Source organism: Psammomys obesus, unplaced genomic scaffold, assembly GCF_907164565.1.
Source record: "Psammomys obesus unplaced genomic scaffold, mPsaObe1.curated_primary_1811, whole genome shotgun sequence".
Classification (NCBI taxonomy): domain Eukaryota; kingdom Metazoa; phylum Chordata; class Mammalia; order Rodentia; family Muridae; genus Psammomys; species Psammomys obesus.
In genome coordinates, this window is record NW_026596244.1 from 8,283,963 (window position 1) to 8,308,059 (window position 24,097).

A 24,097-nucleotide genomic window follows, 5' to 3' on the forward strand; every position below is an offset into this window, starting at 1 on the left:
TATGCTAAATTCTAGGATGGCAGTTTTATCTATTTGCTTTATTTTTTCTTTCATTTAGTTAAATTTGCCAACATAACTATTTTACCTGTTGGTGAGTTAGGTTTGCATGCTGCATAATGTGCAAATCAGCGTAAACCTATCCCTCATGCCGGTCTTACATGGTGGGGTGGCTACAGACAACAATTATGTGCTGGATTAGTCTCAAACCCATGAGCAAGGGAATTCTGGATGTTTGCACCAGGTAGGAGTGATACAAGTCTTTTTTTGTTGTTGTTGTTTAGCGTGCAGTCTTATTTAATAGCAGCAAAAGCAGCTTATGAAGATCCAGGATCACTCCCGAGATACGGAGGAGGAGGCAGGTGTCTCACTGGTCTAATGTCACAAGACAAGGAAGTCATAGACCAGAGAGCGAAAGGTCTGTTGGGTTAACCACGAGTTAGCCCTGTTCTCTTCCCAAATTTCTGTTTGTTTATTTATTCGGGTGAGAGTGAAGGGGACAGGGAAACTTCAGAAAGCAATTTACTGCTCCTGGGCTGCAGACAACTGGGTTTTTCTTACTGGTACATTCTCATGCAGAACTTTCTTCATTGCCTAAAACGAGGAGACTTCTTTTTAGTTAGTGTTATAGTAAGGCGTGCATGCTCTTAAAGATGAAGAGAGAGACTAGAAGGCTTCTGACTTCTGTAGACCACTTCTTGCTTCTCCCAGGGTTGGGGTTGTGCAGGAAACAGCTGCCTGCCTGTCCTTCGTAGTGTCTGTCCTCTGAACACACAGTGTTAGGATTTAGCTACCTTTGCACACTTCCTTGATCTGGGATGAAAAGTGCTGTCTGTGAGTCATGTTTTCAAGGACACTGGCTCACAGCCTCTGGTAGTTCAGATGTGCCATGTGGTTGTCTCTGAAAGCTGCATGGTATTTTGTATTCATGTTTGGTCACCCTGGCCCGGCTTGTCTTCCTCACACCATAGACAGATGTTATATGGATTTTATTCTTTGTTTTAAAAAATCTGCATGGTATTTGGGGTATATACAATTGTTTAGATCGTCTTCCTTTGAAAGGAATTAGGTCTCAGAAGATCCAACAGCTTAGTAAAAAGTAATGGGAAGGAGAAATGTAATGGCAAAATTGATGATTTTTGGGCTAGCTTCTGTCTCTTAATTGTGTATCAGTGACTGTGGTGTATGTACTCTGTATGAGCCAAAGACCTTTCACACTTTACCCTATACGGTTGGTGAAATTGGAGAATGAGCTTTCTTTGGAACAGGCTGAGACAGGGACAATTAGAACGGATAAGTGAATGTGTTAAAAACTGTTGGTGTGCCACCAGCTTTAGCATGAGTGGTTTCAGCAGAAGACTGTCCACTGCAGATAAGCGTACCTCGAGACTCAAGCAAGAGGGCTTGGGTTTCTAGCGTGGTGAAGGAAGTCGTAGATTTCAAACATCCAAGGCCGTTTCAAAGGGCTTTCAGAGATTCCTGGCATGTCTGGACACTCTGCTTGGAATTCCTCAGGGTTCTATTGTTCGGGCTTGTTCAGAATGAGTTAAGGGGGCTTTTTAGATGCTTGTAATCAAGTTGTTTTCTTCAAGAGCACCACACTGACTTTTGAGTTATAAGCAACCCTAATCATCACCATCTCTGTGATTTTATTTGGCTGAAATGGCGGCTTGCAAGTGATTTAAAGCCTAAAATGTTGTTCAGTGGACTCCATCATGATCTTGCCTGTTGATGACTCCATTGGGGCTTATCAGACTTTATTCAGCTTAGCAATGATAGAAATTACATTTGTATCCAGTGACTGAGAACCAAACAACTCGAGTGACATTTTAAAAAATATCATCTATGCACACACAGCTGAAGAAGTGGCATTTGCTTAAAGACACTGTATGAGGTTATATGTGAATGTGTTACCTCTTCTCAAGAGTAGCACTGTTGTGCTTTTTCAGAAAAGAAAAACAGGGAAACAAAATGCTTCTCTTTTCTACTTTCCTTCTTTGGAGACTCCAGTAATTGAGGTGAAGCATCCAATTTCTCTTTGAAATTTGTGACTTCTAAAAATTCTCCCCACCCCCGGCAGCCTGATGTAGCCTTAGAAAATCAGACAGCTGTTATTACAAACAGAGCCCGCTCTGCTCAGACCCTGAATACACAATTATAAATGTCTGGATTCTTTCCTTCCTTGTGGCGGCTGCTGTTTTAGATGTGGAATGAAACCATACTAACTGGAGGATGGTTGAGTAGTAGTTAGTAGCCTGTTCCTGCCACATCCATGAATCTTGTTAAATTTTCTGTTCACTGTCTAGAGTAACTTTCCATGTCATAAGACTTATAACTGACTATGAGTATCATTGATCTAAAAATACTAAAACTTGAGAAGACACCGGGACCATGGAATTTGGTTAATAAATGTTACCAAATGTTCCACATCGGACAGGTGAGACAGGATGTGGGAGAGTGAATGACCTTCCCAAGGACACTTGCCCACTCAATAGAGCAGCATGCTGAGTGAACTGTTTGCTTTTCTGATTCTGTAGATGGCCAACCTCGTCCTTTCATTCTCTGGGACTCCTCCCTAGCATCTGCAAGCAACGATAGCCATTCTTCTGTGAAGGTCACCTGGGGAACTTATCAGCAGTTGCTGAAACAGAAGTGCTGGCTGAATGGCCGCATTCCCAGACCTGAATGGGGCTGCACAGGAATCCATCACCACGAGTGGTCCAAGATGGCTCTCTTTGATTTTTTGTTACAGGTAAGTTCATCCAGCCCCCTAAGTGGTTATCTAAGACTGACAGTGTTGGAAGGCCTCAAAGGAATCTCCAGCACCCAGAGTTTCTACAAAGTTGTAGTCTAAGTTCTAAAGTGCTATATCTGGCAAATGCAGCATGCATTTTTTTTTTTTAAATCTTATATTCTTCTTGGAAATGATTGTGAATATTCTTATTTTTTAAATTACTTTCTGAAGAAGTAATCTACCAGCTAGCCTTCAATATTCCCAGTAATGATAATTAGAATGTATTAAGTGGTTGGGGATGTGTTTTAGCATACTCCAGAGGTCAACAAAAGGTTGGTGAGGATGGGTAACTTATTCAAGTTCTTATACCTACCAAGAAAGAGTTCAGATTCCCTGAGGCCTGATGATGCTAAACGTTTATCTTCTTTCCATCCTCCCAAGCTGTGTTTCAATATGTAGGTGGCTACAGAGCTACTGTTTTTTTTTTTTTTTTAAATTCTTTCCAGTACTGCCCTACCTCTTTCTTGACGGGGTCTCACTAGGTAGCCCTGGTTGGCCCGGCACTCATTGTGTAGACCAGGACGGCCTTCAAATCAGAGAAATCTGCCTGCCTCTGCCTCTCAAGTGCATTAATGGTATGTGCTTCATTCCTGGCTCCAGTGTTTCTTGTTTTAATACTTTCATAAAGATTCAACATTTGAAAATAATACCTCTCCATAACTAAGTAACTCTTGATTTCCCCCCTTTTAATTAATTAATTTATGTATTCACTTGACATCCCACTTGTAGCCCCTTCCCTCCTGCCCTACAGGTCCCAGCCTCCCTCCCTCTTCCCCTGCTATGATCTTTTTCCAGTAAGGATCCCATGACTCACCTTTGCTGCACTTGGGCTACTGCTTCTTTTTTCTCCCATTTTACACAAACTGGTTTTTTTGTTATCATATCACTAAATAATAATTTCATGAGAATTTAGAACTGTCTTAAAGCTTTTCTGAAAACATCCTCCTTTTTGTTAGCTCCTTTTATGTAATATGTATATGACCAGAAGAAAGGAACTAGAAAGGATCAGAAACACAGACAGAATCCACCTAGGATTTAACAGAGATTTCAAGTCCAGTCTGGTGTATATGACACTCTGTCAAAAACAAAACAAAACAAAACAAAACAAAACAAAACAAATAAAAAAAGCAGAGAAAAAGCCAGCTCAGTCACTGTCTTGGGGATAAGCAATGTTGATGAGAGAATGACCTTTGGAGTTAGTGATCCAGAGCAGTCAGTGAGGGCTAAGCCAGTGGGCTGGCCATTGAGTGGGGTGGAGAGGCAGCCAATGGTCACCTGCTACCTTGAACAATGTTTGAGTATATCTATGAAGTATAGACAGGTTGTGAATTAAGTATGGATTGTCTTATTTGTAAGCTTAGTTTACATATGAAGGCTGTGAAGTAGGGCCCCTTCCTCCACACTGCATATAGGAGAACTGAAACACAGAGACTGTGTGTATCCTGAGAGCATACTTGCAAGATGACAAATTCACCTACTGCAAAATGGCTGGTACTACTAAAGACGTGAAACCCTCGGGTCCAGCACACATGACTTTTACAGTTAGCATATAACAACTGGTTTCAGCTTCATGCTTCCTTGCCTCTCTTCTTGCATTGGGGTGACATAGCCGTGTTCTGGTGAGTGCTTCTAATGATGTGTTTATGTCTCTGATGAGGAACCCTAACTTTGGAACCCCCAGTTTTATTCCTGGCTGCTGGCAAACCCAACATCTGTCTGGAAGGATATGTGATGTTAGTATTTTGGTAAGGAAACAAATATTCCCTACTTCCAAGATAAGACACATTTGTACCTTCTAGAAGAGTTTACTGTATTAACAAGCATAACAATTAGTGTAGCACAGGGCTGGAAGGATGGCCCCAGGGTAGAGTCCTTGCCTATCATGGGTGAAAACCTGAGTATATCCTCACTACCTCACAGACAAAACCAAACAAGACAAAACACAAAACTAAAGAACAAGCTTGGTGTGATGTGCTGAAATGTCATGGGGAGTTGTCTTTCAACAAGTGGTCATCCTGAAGCTTATGGCAGATAGACACAAGAACTTACCTATGTCAAGAAAAGGGCCAATCTCTCTTTAGATTATCTAGTGTTCTGTATTTTCATTCTGAACCCTCCCCCCGCCCCAAGTAAATCTCATTCTGTCCTAGGCTCCATTTATTATCTAACCAAGAAGAAAACACACACACACACACACACACACATGTTCGTATTATAAAAGTAGTATAAGGTATTATATTCCAAAGCTTTTTGCTTTTTGTTTCTTTGGAAGTGTCATGGTTAGGAAAATGTAGTATATGAAATGAAAGCCGGATCTATATCAGAATTGCTGGCTAAATATTAGTTCAATTGCTCTGAGATCAAAAGGGAGAAGAGGTGCCACAAAGCAGTGAAGAGAAAGCATTTGAGTAGAAGTTTATGTGGGAGAAATAGGAGCCTGTAGAAATGCCTGAGAAGAACTTGATTGTGACAATGTTTCATGGAGTTTGATCATCTTAAATAGGCCATTCAGAGAAGAACCTTTGTTCAAGCAAGTACAGGGCTTCCTGCCTTTGGGCATAGGAAGTAGCAATCAGGAAGGACTTCTTTACACAGTGTGTGTTGACTGTGGAGCTCCACCGTTCCTTACCCTAACTGAGCCAGAACAAAGTTCAGCTGATCCAGTTTTCTTCTGAGACCACCGGCAGCTTTTACCAGGAGAGGGACATTGTCTGCTTCCTTGAGGATGAATGTGAGCATATGAGATCACCACTGTGGATTTTCAACATGCAAAAAATATTCCATATGCCTTGAAATAATAATATGGTTAACTTACCACTCAGAATACACTTACATTATGCCAGCATGGTTCTGGGTACTCTGGTACTAAGCACTAGGATAGTAATTTAGGAACTCAGTATGATTGTTATCTGTGGTTTTATGAGGAATGAGGGAGCAGAAGCAAGCAGAAGTTTGGCACTCTTGCTAGGGTCACATGGGTAATGTTTACTAGTTTCTAGAGTTGGACCAGGAGTTCTGTCTAAGAATCAAGCCTCCAACAATTGCTACCTTCATTCCTCATACAGAAAAGAGTACCATCTCCATCACTGTTCCAAGGGAAAAATATAGGAGCTAGCTGTGTGCTTCTGTGAGGGCCAACCAATATCTTGATATCTATTGAATTGTTTTCTTGAAGGAATCATTCATTGGCTCCCATCTTCGCTCAAGGCTTTGTCCATTCTAACCTAGATGACTCCCTGTAGTACATTCAAACTATGAGCCAATGTGTTGGGTCTGATAGTTCCAGCTTCCCTCTTTTCCCCTCTGTGGGAAGTGGAAGGCAATGTGATGTTTCTTCCAATCATATGGAAGGTGATGAAGTCTTCCTTGCATTTTTCAGTTTTACGTAGCACTTGGGATTGAGAATATTATATATTCAAGTATTTAGTTTGGTTTCAGTAAATCTCTTGTTCAAATTAGTGCCATTTTATAACTTCCCTTATTGATTAAAAACCTCTGTATATTATGGAAAGGAGCCCTTATTGCTGTCTCCATCAGTCAGATTTCTGTAACATAAATGAAGAGCTGAGATGATCAACGTATAAAGAGAAAAGACTTATTATGGTTTATAGTTTTTAGTATTTCAGGCTGTGACTGGTTGGCTTCATTGCTTTGGGTCCATGATGAGGTAGTAGATTGTGGCAGAAGTGTGTGATGGAACAAATCTGCTTATCTCATGGATAATAAATAAGTGAGAGAGAACAGAGGGGGCCAGACTCCCATAGCTGCTGCCTTTGTTTCCTCAGGAAAGATAAATGAACATTCGTCATCTGTGATATAGCAAAGAAATGATCCACTCAAATCCAGATTGGTGAGCCAATGTGTTTAGTAAGCTCATAGGTAAATGGGGTGGAGGTGGGAAATCACTCACAATGGTGACAAAACTGCTACATCAGTAAAAAGTGCCATCCCTTCATGGGTAAAGCCTCCTGGAGGCTGCCTTCTGATGTTCGTCCTTCAGGTAGAGGTGTGCCTCTTTATATTCTAGTACCTTTCAAAATCATGTGCCTCTTGGGGACACGAGTGGGTTGTGACTTGGGGAGACATCAGCTAATTCTGTTCACCTTTTTAGGGCATCACTGACAGACTGAAGAATCAGTTCTACCCAGTCTAACTTTACAGACAATGAGTTGATCTGGGTTACTTACAGACACATAGATGGAGTTTTAAAGGAGCATGTGACCCAAAGGTAGCTGTGCCACTGAACAGCCCAGCTTGGAATGGGTTAGGACACATGAAAGCTGCACTCTTGGAGCTCTCTTTGTGACTTGTAGGCAGTTCCTCCCACAAAAGAGTCTCTTTTTTCTCTACGCCACCTCAGAGAGAGGCCTTGAGATTCCTCCCCTAAGCCTCTACCATCTCTGTAGCTTCCCAAACCTTTCCCACTCCCCACAGGAGTGAAGGTTACAAATCAGAGGGGATATTTGCCTCATCATGTGCTCCTTCCTTCAGCTCTAACACCATTTCTGCCACCTTTTCATGATACTCCCTGAGCTTTCGTGGGGCTGATTTAGATTTGTTGGCATTTTCTTCCATTTATGGCTGAACATTGAATCACTGTGCACAGAAACAGTCACACGGTCTCAGTACTTTGACCAGGTGTGAGTCATGGTCTCATAACAAGTTTCCTCTCTAGGTCTAACCTGACAGCAGCAGAAATCTGTGGGTGTAAACACAGGTACTTAGAAGGCAATTTGATAGGCATGTTGTAGTCCTTAACCAAACAACCCTGGAACCTATCCATTCTCCAGCCACAGATCTTTGCCTTGCTCTGCTTATGGCACCAGCAGAAGTTCCCTTTTCTGGTGAGTCTTAAATCAAATTGGAAATCAGTTGATTGAATCAGTAACAGTTGTGAAGGTCACATTTGGCAAGTTGATAATGTAGTATGTTGAGTCTGTAATTGAGCAGGGCTTTTGGTGACAATTACCCCTGAGCCACTTGCCTAGGACTTTCCAGTACTATAAAAGCCAGGGGATACAGAGGTGGCATCCATCTTAGTTCCAGCTTGGATTTTCAATATCCTAAAACCAAAATGTGAATGTCTTCAGCATAGGGACTGACTCTCCAGTTCTAGAATGTAAGAAACAGCAGAAACAACAGACTTTGCAGTTTGTGAGAACTCAAGGGCCTCCCTAGCCAATAGTTTATGGGTCTATGCCATACTTATATGTAACTGTCAACTTCACACAGCTCAGATCACCTGCAAAGAGTCTCAGTTGAGTAATTTTCTTCCTCAGATGGTCTGTGAGATTTTCTATGAGGAATTGTCTTGATTGCTTAATGGATGTAAGGTGGTCTCTAGCTAAGAAAACTAGCTAAGTGTGAGCCTAAGGGTGAGCTGGCAAGCAGAATTCCTCCATAGTTCCTGCATTGAGTTCCTGCCTGGACTTTTCCCAGTGATAGACTGTGGCCTGGAAAGATAAGATGAAACATACTCTTTCCTCTACTAGGCTGCTTTTGGTCTGAGTGTTCTATCATAGCAACAGAGAAGAAATTAGAACAGGAGGTAACCTACTCCTGGCACCAAGGTTTTCACTTAATAACCTATGGATTCGGAGAGTGCTCTTTTCCACTCAGAGTGCCTTCATTCAGAATCTTTGACATATGTTTTCACTTTTCTTTTAGATGTATTTCCAAATTTGTAACATATTGAAAACACTCAAAGGCATTATGTAATGAAACCTTTTTATAGAGGGCAAGGTGTCTTAAGGCTTAATACGGTCCACTTTAGGCAAGTGCCAATTGGTCTTTGGATTTAGCAGCTAGGGTTATACTTTTTAAAAAGTAGGGAGGTCTTTTTAAAAAAGCATTAAAAGATCTTACAATTTGTATCAACTGTTTTGTAAAGAGAGTAATGTTGAATAGAGCAAAATTGATGGGAGGCGTGATTCTCCATAAGCTGTCTTGCTTTCTCATCCTGGGGCTCTACTGTGTGACCACTATGCACCTCTCCATGTTAAATGGTATCCACTGGGCTGCTTCACACTCCTTGGCTCAGCCTGGGTCATGGCTGCACTCTTACCCACTGCTCAAGGACAGACTCTGGTCCAGTGCCATGGCTGTTATCCATCTGTCAGCCATATTTGCTGCTGCTGAAGGAATCCTGCGCTAGGTGGTACAATCCCACCCTCTCCAATATATTTTCTCAGAGGGGAGAAATGCATATAGAATATTCTGGGGAAATAATTGCCTACTTTTAGGGCAAACAATTTCTTTTAACTGTACCAGTCTGTCTTGTATTCCTTCTCTCGAACCTTTGGTGAACTAGTGCTTAGGCCTTAAATCCTTCCAAGGTTCTCTCCACAGCATGTGAATTCTGTTAAAATTTACCCTAGGAACTCTGGTTCTTCACAAATCTTATCACACTGGACACTGGGTGCCGTGGACACACCGCTTTGTGTAATTCCTGGTTTAAATGTTAAGTCATTCAGATCTACTATAACATCTTTTGCATCATCAAGCTCATGCCCCACCTGTAGCTAGGTAAAATAACAAAGCCTTTCAGGATGGGGATTGAACATTTTAGTTAGGGTCCTCTCTTTTGCTTAGTTTGTTTAGATGTACAGATTTTAGTGGGTTTATTCTATGTTGTATGTTTATATGAGTGAGTATATACCATGCGTGTCTTTTTGCTTCTGGGACAACTCACTCAGGATGATCCTTTCCAGGTCCCACCATTTACCTGCAAATTTCATGATTTCCTTATTTTTCATTGCTGAGTAATACTCCATTGTATAGATGTACCACAGTTTCTGCATCCATTCTTCAGTTGAGGGGCATCTGGGTTGTTTCCAGCTTCTGGCTATTACAAATAAAGCTGCTACAAACATGGTTGAGCAAATGTCCTTTTTGTGTACTTGCGCCTCTTTTGGGTATATGCCTAGGAGTGGTATGGCTGGATCTTGAGGAAGTGCTATTCCTAGTTGTCTGAGAAAGTGCCAGATTGATTTCCAGAGTGGTTGTACCAGTTTACATTCCCACCAGCAGTGGAGAAGGGTTCCCCTTTCTCTACAACCTCTCCAGCATGTGAAAGGCAAAGAGGATGGACATCAGAAGAAAAAAAAAATAGGAAACAACCTCAGAACCTGCTACAGAGGGCCTCTGAAAGCCAGAAGAAAACAGGAAACAACCTTGAAACCTGCCACAGAGGGCCTCTGAAAGCTTCTGCAGTATAGACTGCCAAAGCAGATGCTGAGCCTGATGGCCAACTGATGGGCAGAGGGAATGGAATTCTATGTAAGAAGTGGGAAATAGTAAGAGCTGGAGGGGACGGGAACTCCACAAGGAGAGCAACAGAACAAGATAATTTGAACACAGGGAACTTCCCAGAGACTCATACTCCAACCAAGGACTATTCGTGGAGATGACCTGGAACCCCTGCACAGGTGTAGCCCATGGCAGTTCAGTGTCCAAGTGGGTTACATAGTAATGGAAAGAGGGACTGCCTCTGACATAATCTGATTGGCCTGCTCTTTGATCACTTCCCCCTGAGGGGGGAGCAGCCTTACCAGGCCACAGTAGAGGACAATGCAGCCACTTTTGATGAGAACTGATAGACTAAGATCAGAAAGGAGAGGAGACCCTCCCCTATCAGTGGACTTGGGGAGTGACATGCATGTAGAAAGGGGAGGGAGGGTGAGATCGGGAGGGGAGGAGGGAGGAGCTTATGGGGGATACAAAATGAATAAAGTGTAATTAATAAAAAATTAAAAAAAAATAACAAGGCCTCCTGGGAATAAGTTTCTTTCTTAGCTCGTCAGCAAACTCATTCCCTTTACGTTTAGTGAGCAAGCACTGAACACCATTTCCCTCCTTCCCAGTTTTCTCAGTAATAAAGTTATTCCTCTCTTGTGTTTTAGTCCCTGATACTCCTAGGGACCCCAGCCAGCTATAACTACATGTCCCTAATAAACTGTTTGAGCCAGTTCTTTGGGGACAAACGCATCGTATTGTCTCAAGGGTGTGTGAGCAGTTAGTTAGTCAATGTCTTCACAACCTGGACTCTCAGATTGATGCTGTTCACTCTCATACCCCAAGTCCCTTTGCTTCATAAGCCAGGTTATGAGGGTTTCTTGCATTTTTTTTTTTTTGTTTAAATGATATTTTCACAATCTAAGCAGTTCAGATACAGAATTTCCACATAGTTATGGGTTCTTATACAGTTTGTTATTAGTGCTCCTGTGTGAATGCTGAGTGATAAGATTTTCTCTTCCTCTGTTAAGGGTGAGGCTGATAATGGGGATATCATACATCGCCTCTTCCTTGTTTTCCCTCCACACTGACTGATTCTGCTCAGGAGAGCAAAGTTTTCAGATCTCAGAAATGGGTGTTTAGCAATCTACTAATTTTTATTCTCTTTCTGTGTCTGTAAGAGATGACAAACTAATACTTCTTTCTCATCCTTCCTTTTTTCATGTTGTCTTCCATGATGGAGGCTAATATGGAGGATAACATTAACAAGTCCTTTTCTTGTGAGTCTGTCTTTGTCTGCATAGATTGCTAAACCTCAGTTGCATGTTTTATTGCCCCCTCCAATACTATTGCCCCCTCCAATGTCACTGTCACGATCCTAAACCACAGGTGATACTTTCAGAGACTGTGATATATCCTGTAGTTCATCAGTCATTTTGTGTTTCTACTTATACTCCCATAGTACAAATATCTCACTCAAGGAGGCATAGCACTCTGTACTACACAGAGAAAGGGGATCACCTTGAATTTCCTCCAAGGATACTCCATCCTCATATGGCTCAACCTTGCTTGTGATTCAGGAGCTTGCTCCCATATGTGGTAAGAGAAAAGGGACTGTGGTTGTGGTAAAAGTTGCAAGTGGCTAACATATATACTGAGAATGGACTGTATCGTTAAACTGATAGCTAGGAACATGAGGGATAAAACACAGAGAAATTTGCTGAGGTGCATGAAACAGGCAAGTGTACCAGGTAAGAGGGAGAGTTTATGAAACAAAGTTAGATAAACAGATTAATTTCACAAGTGTCATCATAGTTAATATTTTTGTACAATTTGTTTTCTCTTCAATAACATGGAGGTTGGTTTTAATCAGAACTATGCCTTATGGAAGTGGTGCTTGGGAATGCACTGAGTGGATCTGTGAACACTTTCAGACAAGTTATGCCTGGAGCAAACTATTGTCACTTGCTCTGTGATGCTAGAGCAAGGGCCAGGGAGCACAGAGTTGTTGTTATTCTCTGCAGACAGCATTTATTTGTTTCATTTAATTAACAAATTCATATTCAGAAAGGCTGGATCATATTACTGACTCTATAAAGTGCAAAAGAGCCACAAGCCATCTTTTCTTCTTGAAGTGTAGGGGTATGAACTACACAGATCAAAATTCATCACCACAGGGATGAAAAATGAAGTACTCTAGAGAACATTTTGTGTTTCTAAGGTTTGGCTCAATATCTCTCAAATGATTTGATAAAATAACAGGAGCGACTTCAGCACATGAAAACCTTGTTTCCTGAACTATGAGACTGTACTGTAATGCTGGAAACTGAGAACAGATTAGTCTGCAGAATTTGAATGTCAACCATGCTGTAGCCTTTCTTAGCCTTGAGAAATTACTTAAGCTTCTCTCTCCATGGTTTCTCCATCTATAAAATAGGACTCTCACATTGCATAGGGACAAATGAAAGAACAAATTACTTTTATATGTTCTTTTGTGTATTTAGAATAATTCCTGATATATGTTCAGTAAATATTATTTATTACTTATGCAAATTAAACACCCAGAAAGTCATATATGTAAATTAGTTAAGTAAGTCAATGTCCCCATTATTTTATTCATTAAATTGCAAGTCATTTACCAAATATTTCAGTTTCTTGAATGTTTATGGACTGCTCTACTTCTCGGTCTTTTCTTGTTAAGGTTTAATTTTTTTTGACTACTCTGTCTTTTCTTATAAACTCTGAGTTTCTCAAGAGCAAATTCTTGTCTTATTTGACTTGTAAGCTTTCTGTTAGCAGCCAAATGTTTGGAAATGTTGCAGCACTGGGGCACCATAGTTATACATATATATATATATACATGCATATATATGTATATGTATATATATATGCATGTGTATATATATATGTAGTCATATTAAAATATTAAATCTGAAGTGTCAGATTAGGATTGTTACAAGTGAAAGAAAAATTGCTTGTAACAGAAAGTAAATGATGCTCTTAAGGAAAGGGAAATAGAAAAAATGGAAGAATTTCTATCTATTTTCTAATGGGTAGAACCTTTTTATTGATGGAGTTAAATTTCTGCTATTGTTTGTTGAATGAGGATTTGATGACTATTTGCAATAAGGGAACAACAATGTTGTGTTTGAAAATAACTTGCTTTACCATCACTAAAAAGTTGTATTTCTTTCTGCTTTAATAGACTTTCTTGAGCTCTTGTTTGTCCTAGACCCAGGAGAGGTTTAATGTTGTCCATAAAAAAGTTGAAAGAGGTGATCTCCTGCCTCAAGAGTTACAGTTTAATATGAGGGAAAGATAACCGTTACAGTTTAATATGAGGGAAAGAATATATGGTACGCCATATATTCTACCATAATATATATGCACAAATAAGTCTTAAATCTTCTAGGAAAAAGCTGGAAGCTATAGATTATTCTCAAACGGTTGGCTCAAGAATGAAATTAGGGAGTTTGACATTTAATCCAGAAAAGCAAGACTCCATAGGAAGAGCTTTTAATAGAGAAGAATCTTAGCAAAGAACTCAAAGTGTGGAAAAGTTTATTGAACAGGAAAATGATGTCTGAAGACACTTCCTGTTTTCCAAATGTAGTTTTGCTTAAATGGCTGTGAGTAATGAGCCTACGGTGATAAATTCAACAATTAGCCACAGTTTTCCTTGTCTTGACAGCTGTCTCCTCTAGTTACCTTTTCCCCCCTTTTCATCTGGTGCATAAGGAATTTGCTCCAGGATGAGTTCTATTGCATTCCTTTTGCTTTGATCTTTGTGGGTTGAAAGCCAAATTCTAACCGTCTTCTCTCTCTTTCTCTTTCTGAGTGTGTGTGTGTGTGTGTATGTGTGTGTGTGTGTGTGTGTATGCATACACATCTGTATATGGGTGAGTATGCTCTTGTATGTGGAGACCAGATGTTCACTGGATGGCCAGGGAGCCACTGAAATTTTCCTGCCTCTGCCTGCCAGCATTAGAATTACAAGTGTATGCCACCCTGGCTTCTAATGTGGGTACTGGATATCTGAACTTAGGTTCTCATGTGTGTACAAGCACATTCCAAGCAGAACTTTTTTCCAATCCTCATCCCCAACCATCTTTTATATAAGGGAGAATATTTTATCATTTACAAAACAATATTTTATTAATTTTTGACTATTCTTTGCTAGGCAAGGAAAGATTCTGCTTATAATCCCTTGATAGATCATAAAGGACTCCCAAGCATCCCTCCCTCTCACTCTTTTTCAGTGGCCAAGGTTCTCACTTGCAGCTATCAAGAGCTGGTAAGGAGTATTTGTCACATCTTCTGGTAACAGAAGATGCAGTAGTCCAGGGTTCCAGGCATTCAGACTTCACATGATATGGCATAGTTTTATTGTCTTTCAGAATAGAGCATTATCAATTTATATGACTTTTGGCCGTGTATTTATTGGTAAATTCAAACAAGTGGTGCAGTTTCTCATTTGTTTGATAGCAAATAGTGAGGGAAGATGGCCCCAAATAATGTCTTAGGAACAAGTAGCAAAGAAAGTCTGGGATTAACTTCAAATCCTGGTTGACTATCGTGATGAATTGGCTTAGACCTAGCAAGTGAAGAGGGAGAGGAGCAAAGGGACTCCAAAACTATGTAGTTCTGCTTCTTGTTGTTCATTGAGATAGTATCCCAACTCTTCTTATTGGGAGTATGAGATAACTGGAGTGGTTTCCTTGGCTACAGTTCCTTGGGGACTACACTTTTCTAAGCATAAGAATGACCAAGGGCCACAGATGTATGGTGTGTTCTTCAGGAACCATGCCTTACTGAGGAGCTATTGTCAGGCACTAGCTTCTGGGGAAAGAAGAATCATGAGTTTTTGGAGAATGTGGTGTGTCTCTCATGCCCCAGTGGATGATCAGGCACCCACGCGCATATCTACAGCACTCTGTGGACTTAGTGGGTTATTCACAAACAAACAGAGGAGAACATATGAAGTTGTAAGAGGACATGTTGGAGGGCAGATGAGCGAAGTTAGAGTGGGGAGTTGGGGATGGATGTGATCATGTTTTATTATACATGTGTTGGAAATTCTTTAATTAATTCTTCAATCTGAAACTCAATTTTTAAAAACTGACCAAGGTCAAATTTCACCGGGAGAGTCATGCTAAACACTGGCATTTATTATGGTTATTTTATTGAGTATTTTTGCATCAATGTTCATAAGGGAGATTGGCCTGAAATTCTCTTTCTTTGTTGGGTCTTTGTGAGGTTTAGGTACCAAGGTGACTGTGGCTTCTTAGAATGAGTTTGGTAGTGTTCCTTCTGTTTCTATTTTGTGGAATAGTTTGAAGAGAATTGGAGTTAGGTCTTCTTTGAAGGTCTGGTAGAATTCTGCACTGAAACCATCCGGTCCTGGGCTTTTTTTTGAATGGGAGACTTTTGATGACCGCTTCTATTTCCCTAGGGGATATAGGACTATTTAATTGCTTTACCTGGTCTTGATTCAGCTTTAGTAAGTGGAATCGATCAAGAAAATTGTCCATTTCATTTAGATTTTCAAATTTTGTGGCATATAGACTTTTGAAGTAAGTCCTAATGATTGTTTGGATTTCCTCAGTGTCTGTGGTTATGTCCTGCTTTTCATTTCTGATTTTGTTAATTTGGATACTGTCTCTCTACCTTTTAGTTAGTTTGGCTAAGGTTTTGTCTATCTTGTTGATTTTCTCAAAGAACCAGCTCTTGGTTTCATTGATTCTTTGAATTGTTTTATTTGTTTCTAATTTATTGATTTCAGCCCTAAGTTTGATTATTTTCAGCCGTCTACTCCTTTTTGGTGTGTCTGCTTCTTTTTTTTTTTTTCCCCCCTAGGGCTTTTAGGTGAGCTATTAAGTTGCTTGAATGCACTGTCTCGAATTTCTTCTTGAAGGCACTTAGTGCTATGAACTTTCCTCTTAGCACTGCTTTCATTGTGTCCCATAAGTTTGGGTATGTTGTGTCTTCATTTTCATTGAATTCTAGGAAGACTTTAAATTCTTTCTTTATCTCTTCCCTGAACCAGCTGTCATTTAGTAGATTCATAAACTGTCTCATTTCATCAGTGAAACTCTAGAGAAATTATTCGAGCATTATCACTGCTTCTTATTACACTTACTGGTTGTGCTTAGGAAGATAATGATGTTGTCTTACTTTAAAGTCTTCCCAAGAAGGTCCCTCCTTTTAAAATTATCTTGTGACACTACAATTTTATTGTAATACCCAGCACTGTTTTTAACAACTGGGTGGACCGCCCAGAAACCTTGGTGTTTAGTGGGCACCCACAGGTGTTTCTTGCTTTTTACTATTTAGGAAAGTAGAGAAATTGGAAGTGATGTAAAAAGAAGGATTACTAATAAGATTGCTTAAATGAACAAGAAACGGGTTTTTGGCCTTAGATGAAATGGATAAACCATAAAAAATTATTGCTATTAAGGAAGGTTTGGGGCTATTTTATATTAGTTCTAAGAAGATTTGACTCTTCTTTTTCTGTTTGAGACAGACTTGCTATATCCCTATGCTGGCCTTCAGTCCCCTGCCTCAGCATCCTGAATGTGGGATTATAGGTGTGCCTCAGTACACCTGGCTAACCAGCTTTACTCAATTATTTTATTACAGAAAGTTTAATTCATGACAGTTTACTTATAAATAAATCACACAATTGAGTAGGTGTTATTTTATGCATACCTAGGTAAAGAACTGCTTTCAACAGCAGTTGGCCCTCAGGTTCTTGGACTGCCTGGGGGCATTTTTATCAACTCATCATTAACGACTTCCTCTCTTGACCTACCTCCTTGTCTTCATTATACAACTGTGTTACATCTGGAGGCTTGTTCACTCTGAGTCATCATTTAGCTTTCCTGTGCTTAGTGCCTCACAGTCAAGCAACGGCAAATCTGACAGTTCTTCACAATGACTCCCATCTACCGCTCTCCCCTTCCTTCCAATGAGACTCCCCCCTAGTCAGTCAGATGCCATCTAGGGCTCCCAATTGATATCCTCAGTAGTCTTGCTTAGTTGCCTTTTACTGTTCAAACCGTCACTGAATCTACCTCTCAGAAAACTAAAATAAGTCTATAAGGACCTCTGTTTGATTGGGCAACGAAGTTTAAATGCCTGAATGCTTTCACAATTATTATGGAAGCCAGGGTTATAGCTGCGTGATGGAGGACACGACCAGTGTGTGTGAGGCCCTTGCACTTATCCCCAGGGTCAACGTGAATAAACAAATAAAGTGGTTAAATTGAAAACCACCAAAAATATGCAACAAGGCAAGGCTTTATAATGAGCCTCTGAGTGTCTGCCTGCAAGTCCCAGCTCATGACAGCTCATGACTGTTCCCTTTTTAACTCTATCCATTTCTTATGCTCTGTATTAATTTGAAAGAAGCCACAGGTATCATATTACTTTATTTGTCAGTATTTCAGCACGAATGACTAGAAGATAAAATCACATGTTTTAATATGTAAACATTTAATACATAAACTACAAGATTCCAAACCCACATTTTTTTAATTTATTTTTATTTGCTTTTCTTTTTCATTTACAAGATCATGTAAAGCCTCTTTCCTTGGGCCTGCTATGTAGGTCCAAAGGAATAGGTTCTCCTTTTTATACAGAAAAGAAGGCAGAGAACATTTCTGGATGTATTGGTAGCTGCTGGGCTCTCAGTCTATAGAATCTAAAATGAAACATTTCGTTCTTGGACTGTCTTAGTTGGGTTCTCTGTTATAAATCCAAAAGCACATGGCCCAAGAGAACAGGACACAGCATTCCCCCTTTCAGGATGATCCTGTCAACTTTTTGCATATTTGCTTTCAGTTTTCTGTCTAAAGAGTTGACTCCTGTCTCCTTTCTCATGTCTCATCCTTGTATCTTCTCCCAGCTGTGATCCTTCTCATGAAAACAATGTGTCTTTCTAGCTAGCTGGGAACCTCCACATTCATATATTCATGAGTTCATAGGTGGATATTTATGCATCTTCAAATGGTGGTCCAGTGCAAACTCAGGTGACTACATTTTTCGGCACCTTCCAATTTCTGTACCTTTAAGAACTAATGAGGAACAGAGGTGGGTTGAAGGCGAAAATCAGGAAGAATGTGTTTCTGAGAACAGATCAAGAACAACATATTAACTGGGTGGTAGTGATGCATGCCTTTAATACTGGAAGGCAGAGGCAGACAGACATGAGTTCCAGACCAGCTTGTCTAAAAAGGGAGTTCCAAAACAACCAGAGAAACTCTGTCTCAAAAAACAAACAAGCAAAACCAAAAACCAAAAAAAAAAAAAAAACCAACAAAAAAACAAAACAAAAAAACCAACCAATCCACCAACCTGAAAGAGCAACTTTTATTCTCCTGATTTAATTGTTGTTTCAGAAGTTTAGTCCTTTCTTCTGCTAACTTAAGCTTAGTCCTAGAAGCATCTAGCCTCCGTACAATCTAATCTAGGCCTAGATTGTTTTCAGCCTCCGAGACTTACTTCTGAATAAGCTCACCCTTTCTAGCTCTTTTTGAGTTCTGGCTAGCTGGTTCAACTCAGTTCTTCTGGCTTAAACTCTTCTCCAAGCTGACTGATTCAATCTGGCTTCTCTCAGTTTCTCACTGAATTGCTCTACTTGGCCTCATACTAACTTTGGCAATTTGTTCTCATCATCTGGCTCCTTTTCATTCTCTGGCTTGTTCTATATCTCCATCTGTCTAGCTTGTTCTTTCTACAGCCTGTCTCTGTAAAACTGTCTTGGTAAGAGTGGATCCACCATCTCTTTTTTCTCTCTCTGCACTACTCTCTCTTAAGTGTTCAGCATATCCTATTTCGTCAAATCTTTGTCTGATTCATAACTTTTTGTGCCTCTCAATTAGACATCACTTTCAAACATGGGTGCTTCCTTCTACCAACTAACTTTACCTTCATTGTTTGAGATTAAAGGTGTGTACTAAGGGCATGTAGGCATCCAGCCAGAAGGATTAAAGGTGTGTGATAAGGCTATATGTGTCTGCGTTCCAGCAACAGGAGTGAGCAGCCCTGTTGCTGGTTTAAAATTCCTCTACACCAAACAACCAAGAAAGAACAAGACATTGGCGAGGAAATATTCTCCAGCTTCAAACCAGATTCTTTTTCGTATAATTTTTTTATGTGTATGGGCATTTGCTTGCATGTATGTCTGTGCACCACATGCATGTCTGGAGCCCATGGAGGGCATCCTCTCTCCCATAGAACTGGAGTTACAGATGGTGGTGAGCCACCAGATGGGTGCTGAGAACAGAATCCTAGAATCTGGGTTCTCTGCAAGAACAGCCAGTGCTCTTAACCCCTAAGCCATCTCCCCAGTCCTGAAGTCAGATCTTGGTGTGACAGATACTAAGAGCATACAGTCATTGCTTGTGTCCATTTTAACAATATAAGGAAGCTTTGTTTTGCTTTTTAGGTGTTTGGTTTGAACCGATTGTGTGTGTGTGTGTGTGTGTGTGTGTGTTTGAATCAGATATTCTGTTCGTGTTAGCATATTTCAGCACTTCTTATTTTACATTATAAACCAAACTGGGAATTACAGACATTTAGAAAATCATTGAAGGCTTTTGATGAAAGTCAGTTCATTTCTAGTGAGGGATTGTTATAATTTCTTATTGGCTTCAGTTATCATTTGAGGTTTGAGAGCTTTCCTCTTGATACTGACGAAGCATCATTTCTGTGCCCTATTTTTCAATAGGGTTCCATGCCAGGTGTCTTCCTGGTTGAGCCCCATGTCTACTGCCTCTTCCACCACTTTTTTAATACATCTCCTTTCAACAGAATGTCTCCTTTAGATTTCATGCCTTCAAACTGCATCTCACTGGAAGGTCTACAGAATTTTCCTCGGTAGAGACTGACATGGTTTCCTTTGAGAATTAGGGCTTCTCAAGACCTCAGGAAGGGAGAAAGGAGACAGCAGAATTGCAAGATCTCCAATTCCAGAGACACATGCTTTCTACTTTTATGGCTCTTAAATGGAATACACTGCTGGTGCTAAATTCTCTTCAAGAATATAACAGTATGGGAACACAAATATGTGTAAACTGTGCTATGATGATTTTCCCTTCTGGGTTTTTACCTCATTTTCTATTAGAGACTTGAAGTTTAGAAACCACATTCTCTCACTTCACATCATGTAAGCTATTTAATTGTTTTACGATGGGAACAAGAGAGAGGGAGAGGGAGAGGAGTGGTCTTTAACTATATTGACTCACACTCGGTTTATGAGCCAACAGCTGGCCTCAGCAGTCAGTATCTACTTCTCTGGATACACAAGTTCTCCCAAACTCATGATCCTTCTCATTGATCAGTCTCTTGTATGCTGGAATTACAGGTTGGTGCTACCATGTCTGCCTTAGCCCACTTTCTTTTAAGAATAATTTGTGCCTCAAAACCTATGCCCTTGTTAAGGAACACGTAGTTTCCCAAGACGTATGCTCCCAACATGAAATATTTAAGAATGTTAATGTATTTTCTTCTAAATATGAAAAATATTTTACTGTTAACTGGTATCTTTATCATCTTCAATTTTGGGAAGTTCAAAATGTTTCCTCATAGCTCTTTTGAAATAGGCAATTAATTGTTATCAACCACAGTTACATTATTGTGTCACAAAATAGTTTATTATTCCTTCTACCAAACAGTAACCCTTTGCTCATTAATCATCGTCTCTTATCATCCCTCCCCAACCCTTTCCAGTGTCTGAGAAATGCTAGTGTGCATACCCTTTGTATGACATCAGCACTTTAAGCTTCCATAGGTGAGTGAGGCAAGTGGGATTTATGTTTCTGTGCTTGACTTAGATCATGTAATATTAGGCTCTCCAGTTTTGTGCATGTTGGCCAAAATAACAGGGTTTTATTCTTGTCTGTAAATACTCCATGTGTGACTCATGTTTTTAGTGTCCATCCACATAGATGCCTAATATAGTTCCATGGTGTGCTTGCCATATAAGGTATGACAGTGAACATGAGATATAGATGTTTCCTGGAAACACTGATTTTGTCTTCTTTGGATATGTGCTCAGGAATAGGATCACTGGGTCATATGGTAGTAGAACTTTGTATGTGTTTTTGCACACATCCAGCATTCATTCTCAGAAACTCCTGTCTCTGATTTCTTTGACCTAGGTACTTGCTTTTGTATTGAGTAACAGAGAGAAATGTCTGGTCAAAGTGATGATATACACAACCCCATTTTGTATGTGTGTGATAACCAACTAAATATCTCTTGGTCAATTCTAATTTCATTGTTACCCAGAAGAGAAGAACATATTGGTTCATTATGTGTCATTTTTTGTTGATTTTCACAGTTGCCATGTACTTTTCAAACAGTGCTGAAATTAATAATGCATAGTTACAATGTTTCAATCATAGGTCTGGTGCTACCCAGGGTTGCTGGAGAGATTATGAGTTTGAGAAAGCCTGTTAGTCTATATATGGCCATTTGAGATTAACACTTTATGTGAAGTAGCTTTTGCTCTCCTTCCTAATTTCATCTCACCATTGGGATGGCCACTTAACTAGCATGTTTCAGGGAAACTGGAGGTTTGTGAGTTGGACTTCTGGGTGAATTGGTTACAAAGCAAATTAAAAATTCTGAACTCTGTTCCTATTACAATGGAACCCTCTTGGATACTGAACTGCCATGGGCTGCATCTGTGCAGGGGTCTCAGGTTATCTCCATGCGTAGTCCTTGGTTGGAATATCAGTCTCAGGAAAGACTCCTGTGCTCAGATTTTTTGGTTCTGTTGCTCTCCTTGTGGAGTTCCTGTCCTCTCCAGATCTTACTGTTTCCCACTTCTTTCCTAAGATTCCCTGCACTCTGTCCAAAGGTTGCCCATAAGTCTCAGCATCTACATTGATAGTCTGCAGGGCAGAGCTTTTCAGAGGTCCTCTGTGTCAGGCTCCTGACTTGTTCCTTCTTTTCTCCTTCTTCTGATGTCCAGCCTCTTTGCCTTTCTGGATAGGAACTGAGCATTTGTAATAGGAACAGGGACTGTCTCTGACATGAACTGATTGGCCTGCTCTTTAACTACCTCCCCCTGAAGGGGAAGCAGCATTACCAGGCCACAGAAGAAGACAATGCAGCCACTCCTGATGAGACCTAATTGACTAGGATCAGAAGGAAAGAAAAGAAGTCCTCCCCTATCAGTGGACTTAGGGAGGAGCATGCATGCAGAGGGTGGAGGAAGGGAGGGATTGGGACAGGAGGAGGGAGAGAACCACAGGGGGAATACAAAGTGAATAAAGTGTAATTAATAAAGAAAAAAAAAAAAGAAAAGAAAAAAATTCTGAACTCTGATTGAGACTTATGAATATCTACCTGTCCATTCTTCCAGGTGTTTCTATGGAGCCACTATCGTGCATGTATTTTACATAAACACCATATAATTATTTAAAGATTTTCATAGTTTATTCTCGGCTACGAAGAAAGTAGACTCAGAGAGAGGGTTAGGGATTACCTAAGAGCTAGTCAGTGGTCTCCTCCTTTTCTCCCCAACCATGTTAATGTTCTTGTTTATACACATCATTTGAAACTTCAAAAACTGTTGTGTCATGAGGTCAAATCAAATGGAATTTGGTCTGGGCAGTGAGTGTTGTAGGTTTTTCAAGGAGCCATGAGGTCAAAGCATTTTTATAATACTGAGCCTTGTTTTTCCTCCCTTTGCCACTTTCACTGCATTAGTACTTCCACTAGTTAGGGGATTTCTTGTCTTAGCCTGAGTCAAGGTAGGCAGCAATCCACCAGTCTGTGTCCTCTGCATTTCTCTGGAAAATACACAGGCTGAAGGCTCTCTGTGTGGGATCTCTCAAGAATGGCCTTGGTGAAGCGATACTTTATTGAGTGTCTGCCTGTAGGACATACTTATAAGTACCTCTGGTGACAAGATGAGAAGGGTATATACAACAATCTCATGTCCTGAATCTCAGAGCTGAGCTGCTGTGTTGAGACATTTTGAGAAACATGGAGGTCTGGCTTAGCACCTCATCAGCGGCGTTCAGTGTTATTCAGGTGAGTGGACGGTGGAACCAGTTCTCGTTTTTCTTTAACAATCAATTACTAAGTTACGCATTCCTCGTAAGATAGGAAGCACATTGGTAAGACGTACAAAATCGGTCATGCTTGGCACAATGGCTGTAACATTTGCGGCAGTGAGTGCATTGGCCTTCCCTGCATGAGACACCATGTCAGGCTGCTGTGGAAACTAGCTCTTGTTTCTCTTCTTGAGCCACTGAGTTACCCTCTGGGAGCATTTTTCTTCATTTGTATGTAACAACCGAACCCCCAAAACCCACATGCCAGTTTGGATTGTCTCAGTGATTAAAACATCTATAATGTAATAAACCTTACAGTGTTTTGAAAAAATTCAGCCAAAAATATTATGCTTTAATTTATAAGAAACACAGAAATAAATCTATCTTAGAATTGGGACATCTCTATATAGTGGATGTAAAAACAATTCTGAAAGGAAGGTTAATTCAGAAACAAAACAAAACAAAAAACAAAAAACAAAAAAAACAAAACATTTTGAGAGGCTAGCAAACAATTAATTTGTAGAATTAGTTACTGGTTTAATTGAGCATCATTAAGAATATGCTTCTAAGTGGCTCTTGGATTTGTCATGTCAATTCTAGCCATGACCAGAATGGTTTGAGCAATGTCACATAGTTTGTCTTTATTCTTGTCATTTTTTAAAAATAAATTTATATCATTGAGAAAAATAAAATTGATGAAATTCCATGTAAATACTAAATATGAACAAATAGCACTGCACTGTTTTCAGTGGCATTATTTCTTCAGATGTAAACAAACAGGAGTTTTATCTCCTTGATAACCCTAGTTTATATAAGCTAAACTGCCATTTCAATTCATTTGAGGAATGCATTTTAAGGAGGTTTTCCTTAGATTAGGTATATTTTATTTCCAGTTTAAATTTCTTTACTTACTATAAATTCCTCAGAAAAAAATATAGGTTGTTTATTCTCATCTATCTTTCTTTCTTTCTTTCTTTCTTTCTTTCTTTCTTTCTTTCTTTCT

At 40.0% G+C, this 24,097-nt stretch overlaps 1 protein-coding gene across 1 annotated transcript in view; it reads left to right on the forward strand.

The window, feature by feature from the left end:
- Positions 1-24,097, forward strand: part of Gask1b (golgi associated kinase 1B) — a 52,701-nt gene that overhangs the window by 16,051 nt on the left and 12,553 nt on the right. Inside the window, exon 3 of the mRNA XM_055596627.1 lies at positions 2,535-2,749. Coding sequence (XP_055452602.1) covers positions 2,535-2,749 — 215 coding nt within the window. The remainder of the gene's footprint in view (positions 1-2,534; positions 2,750-24,097) is intronic.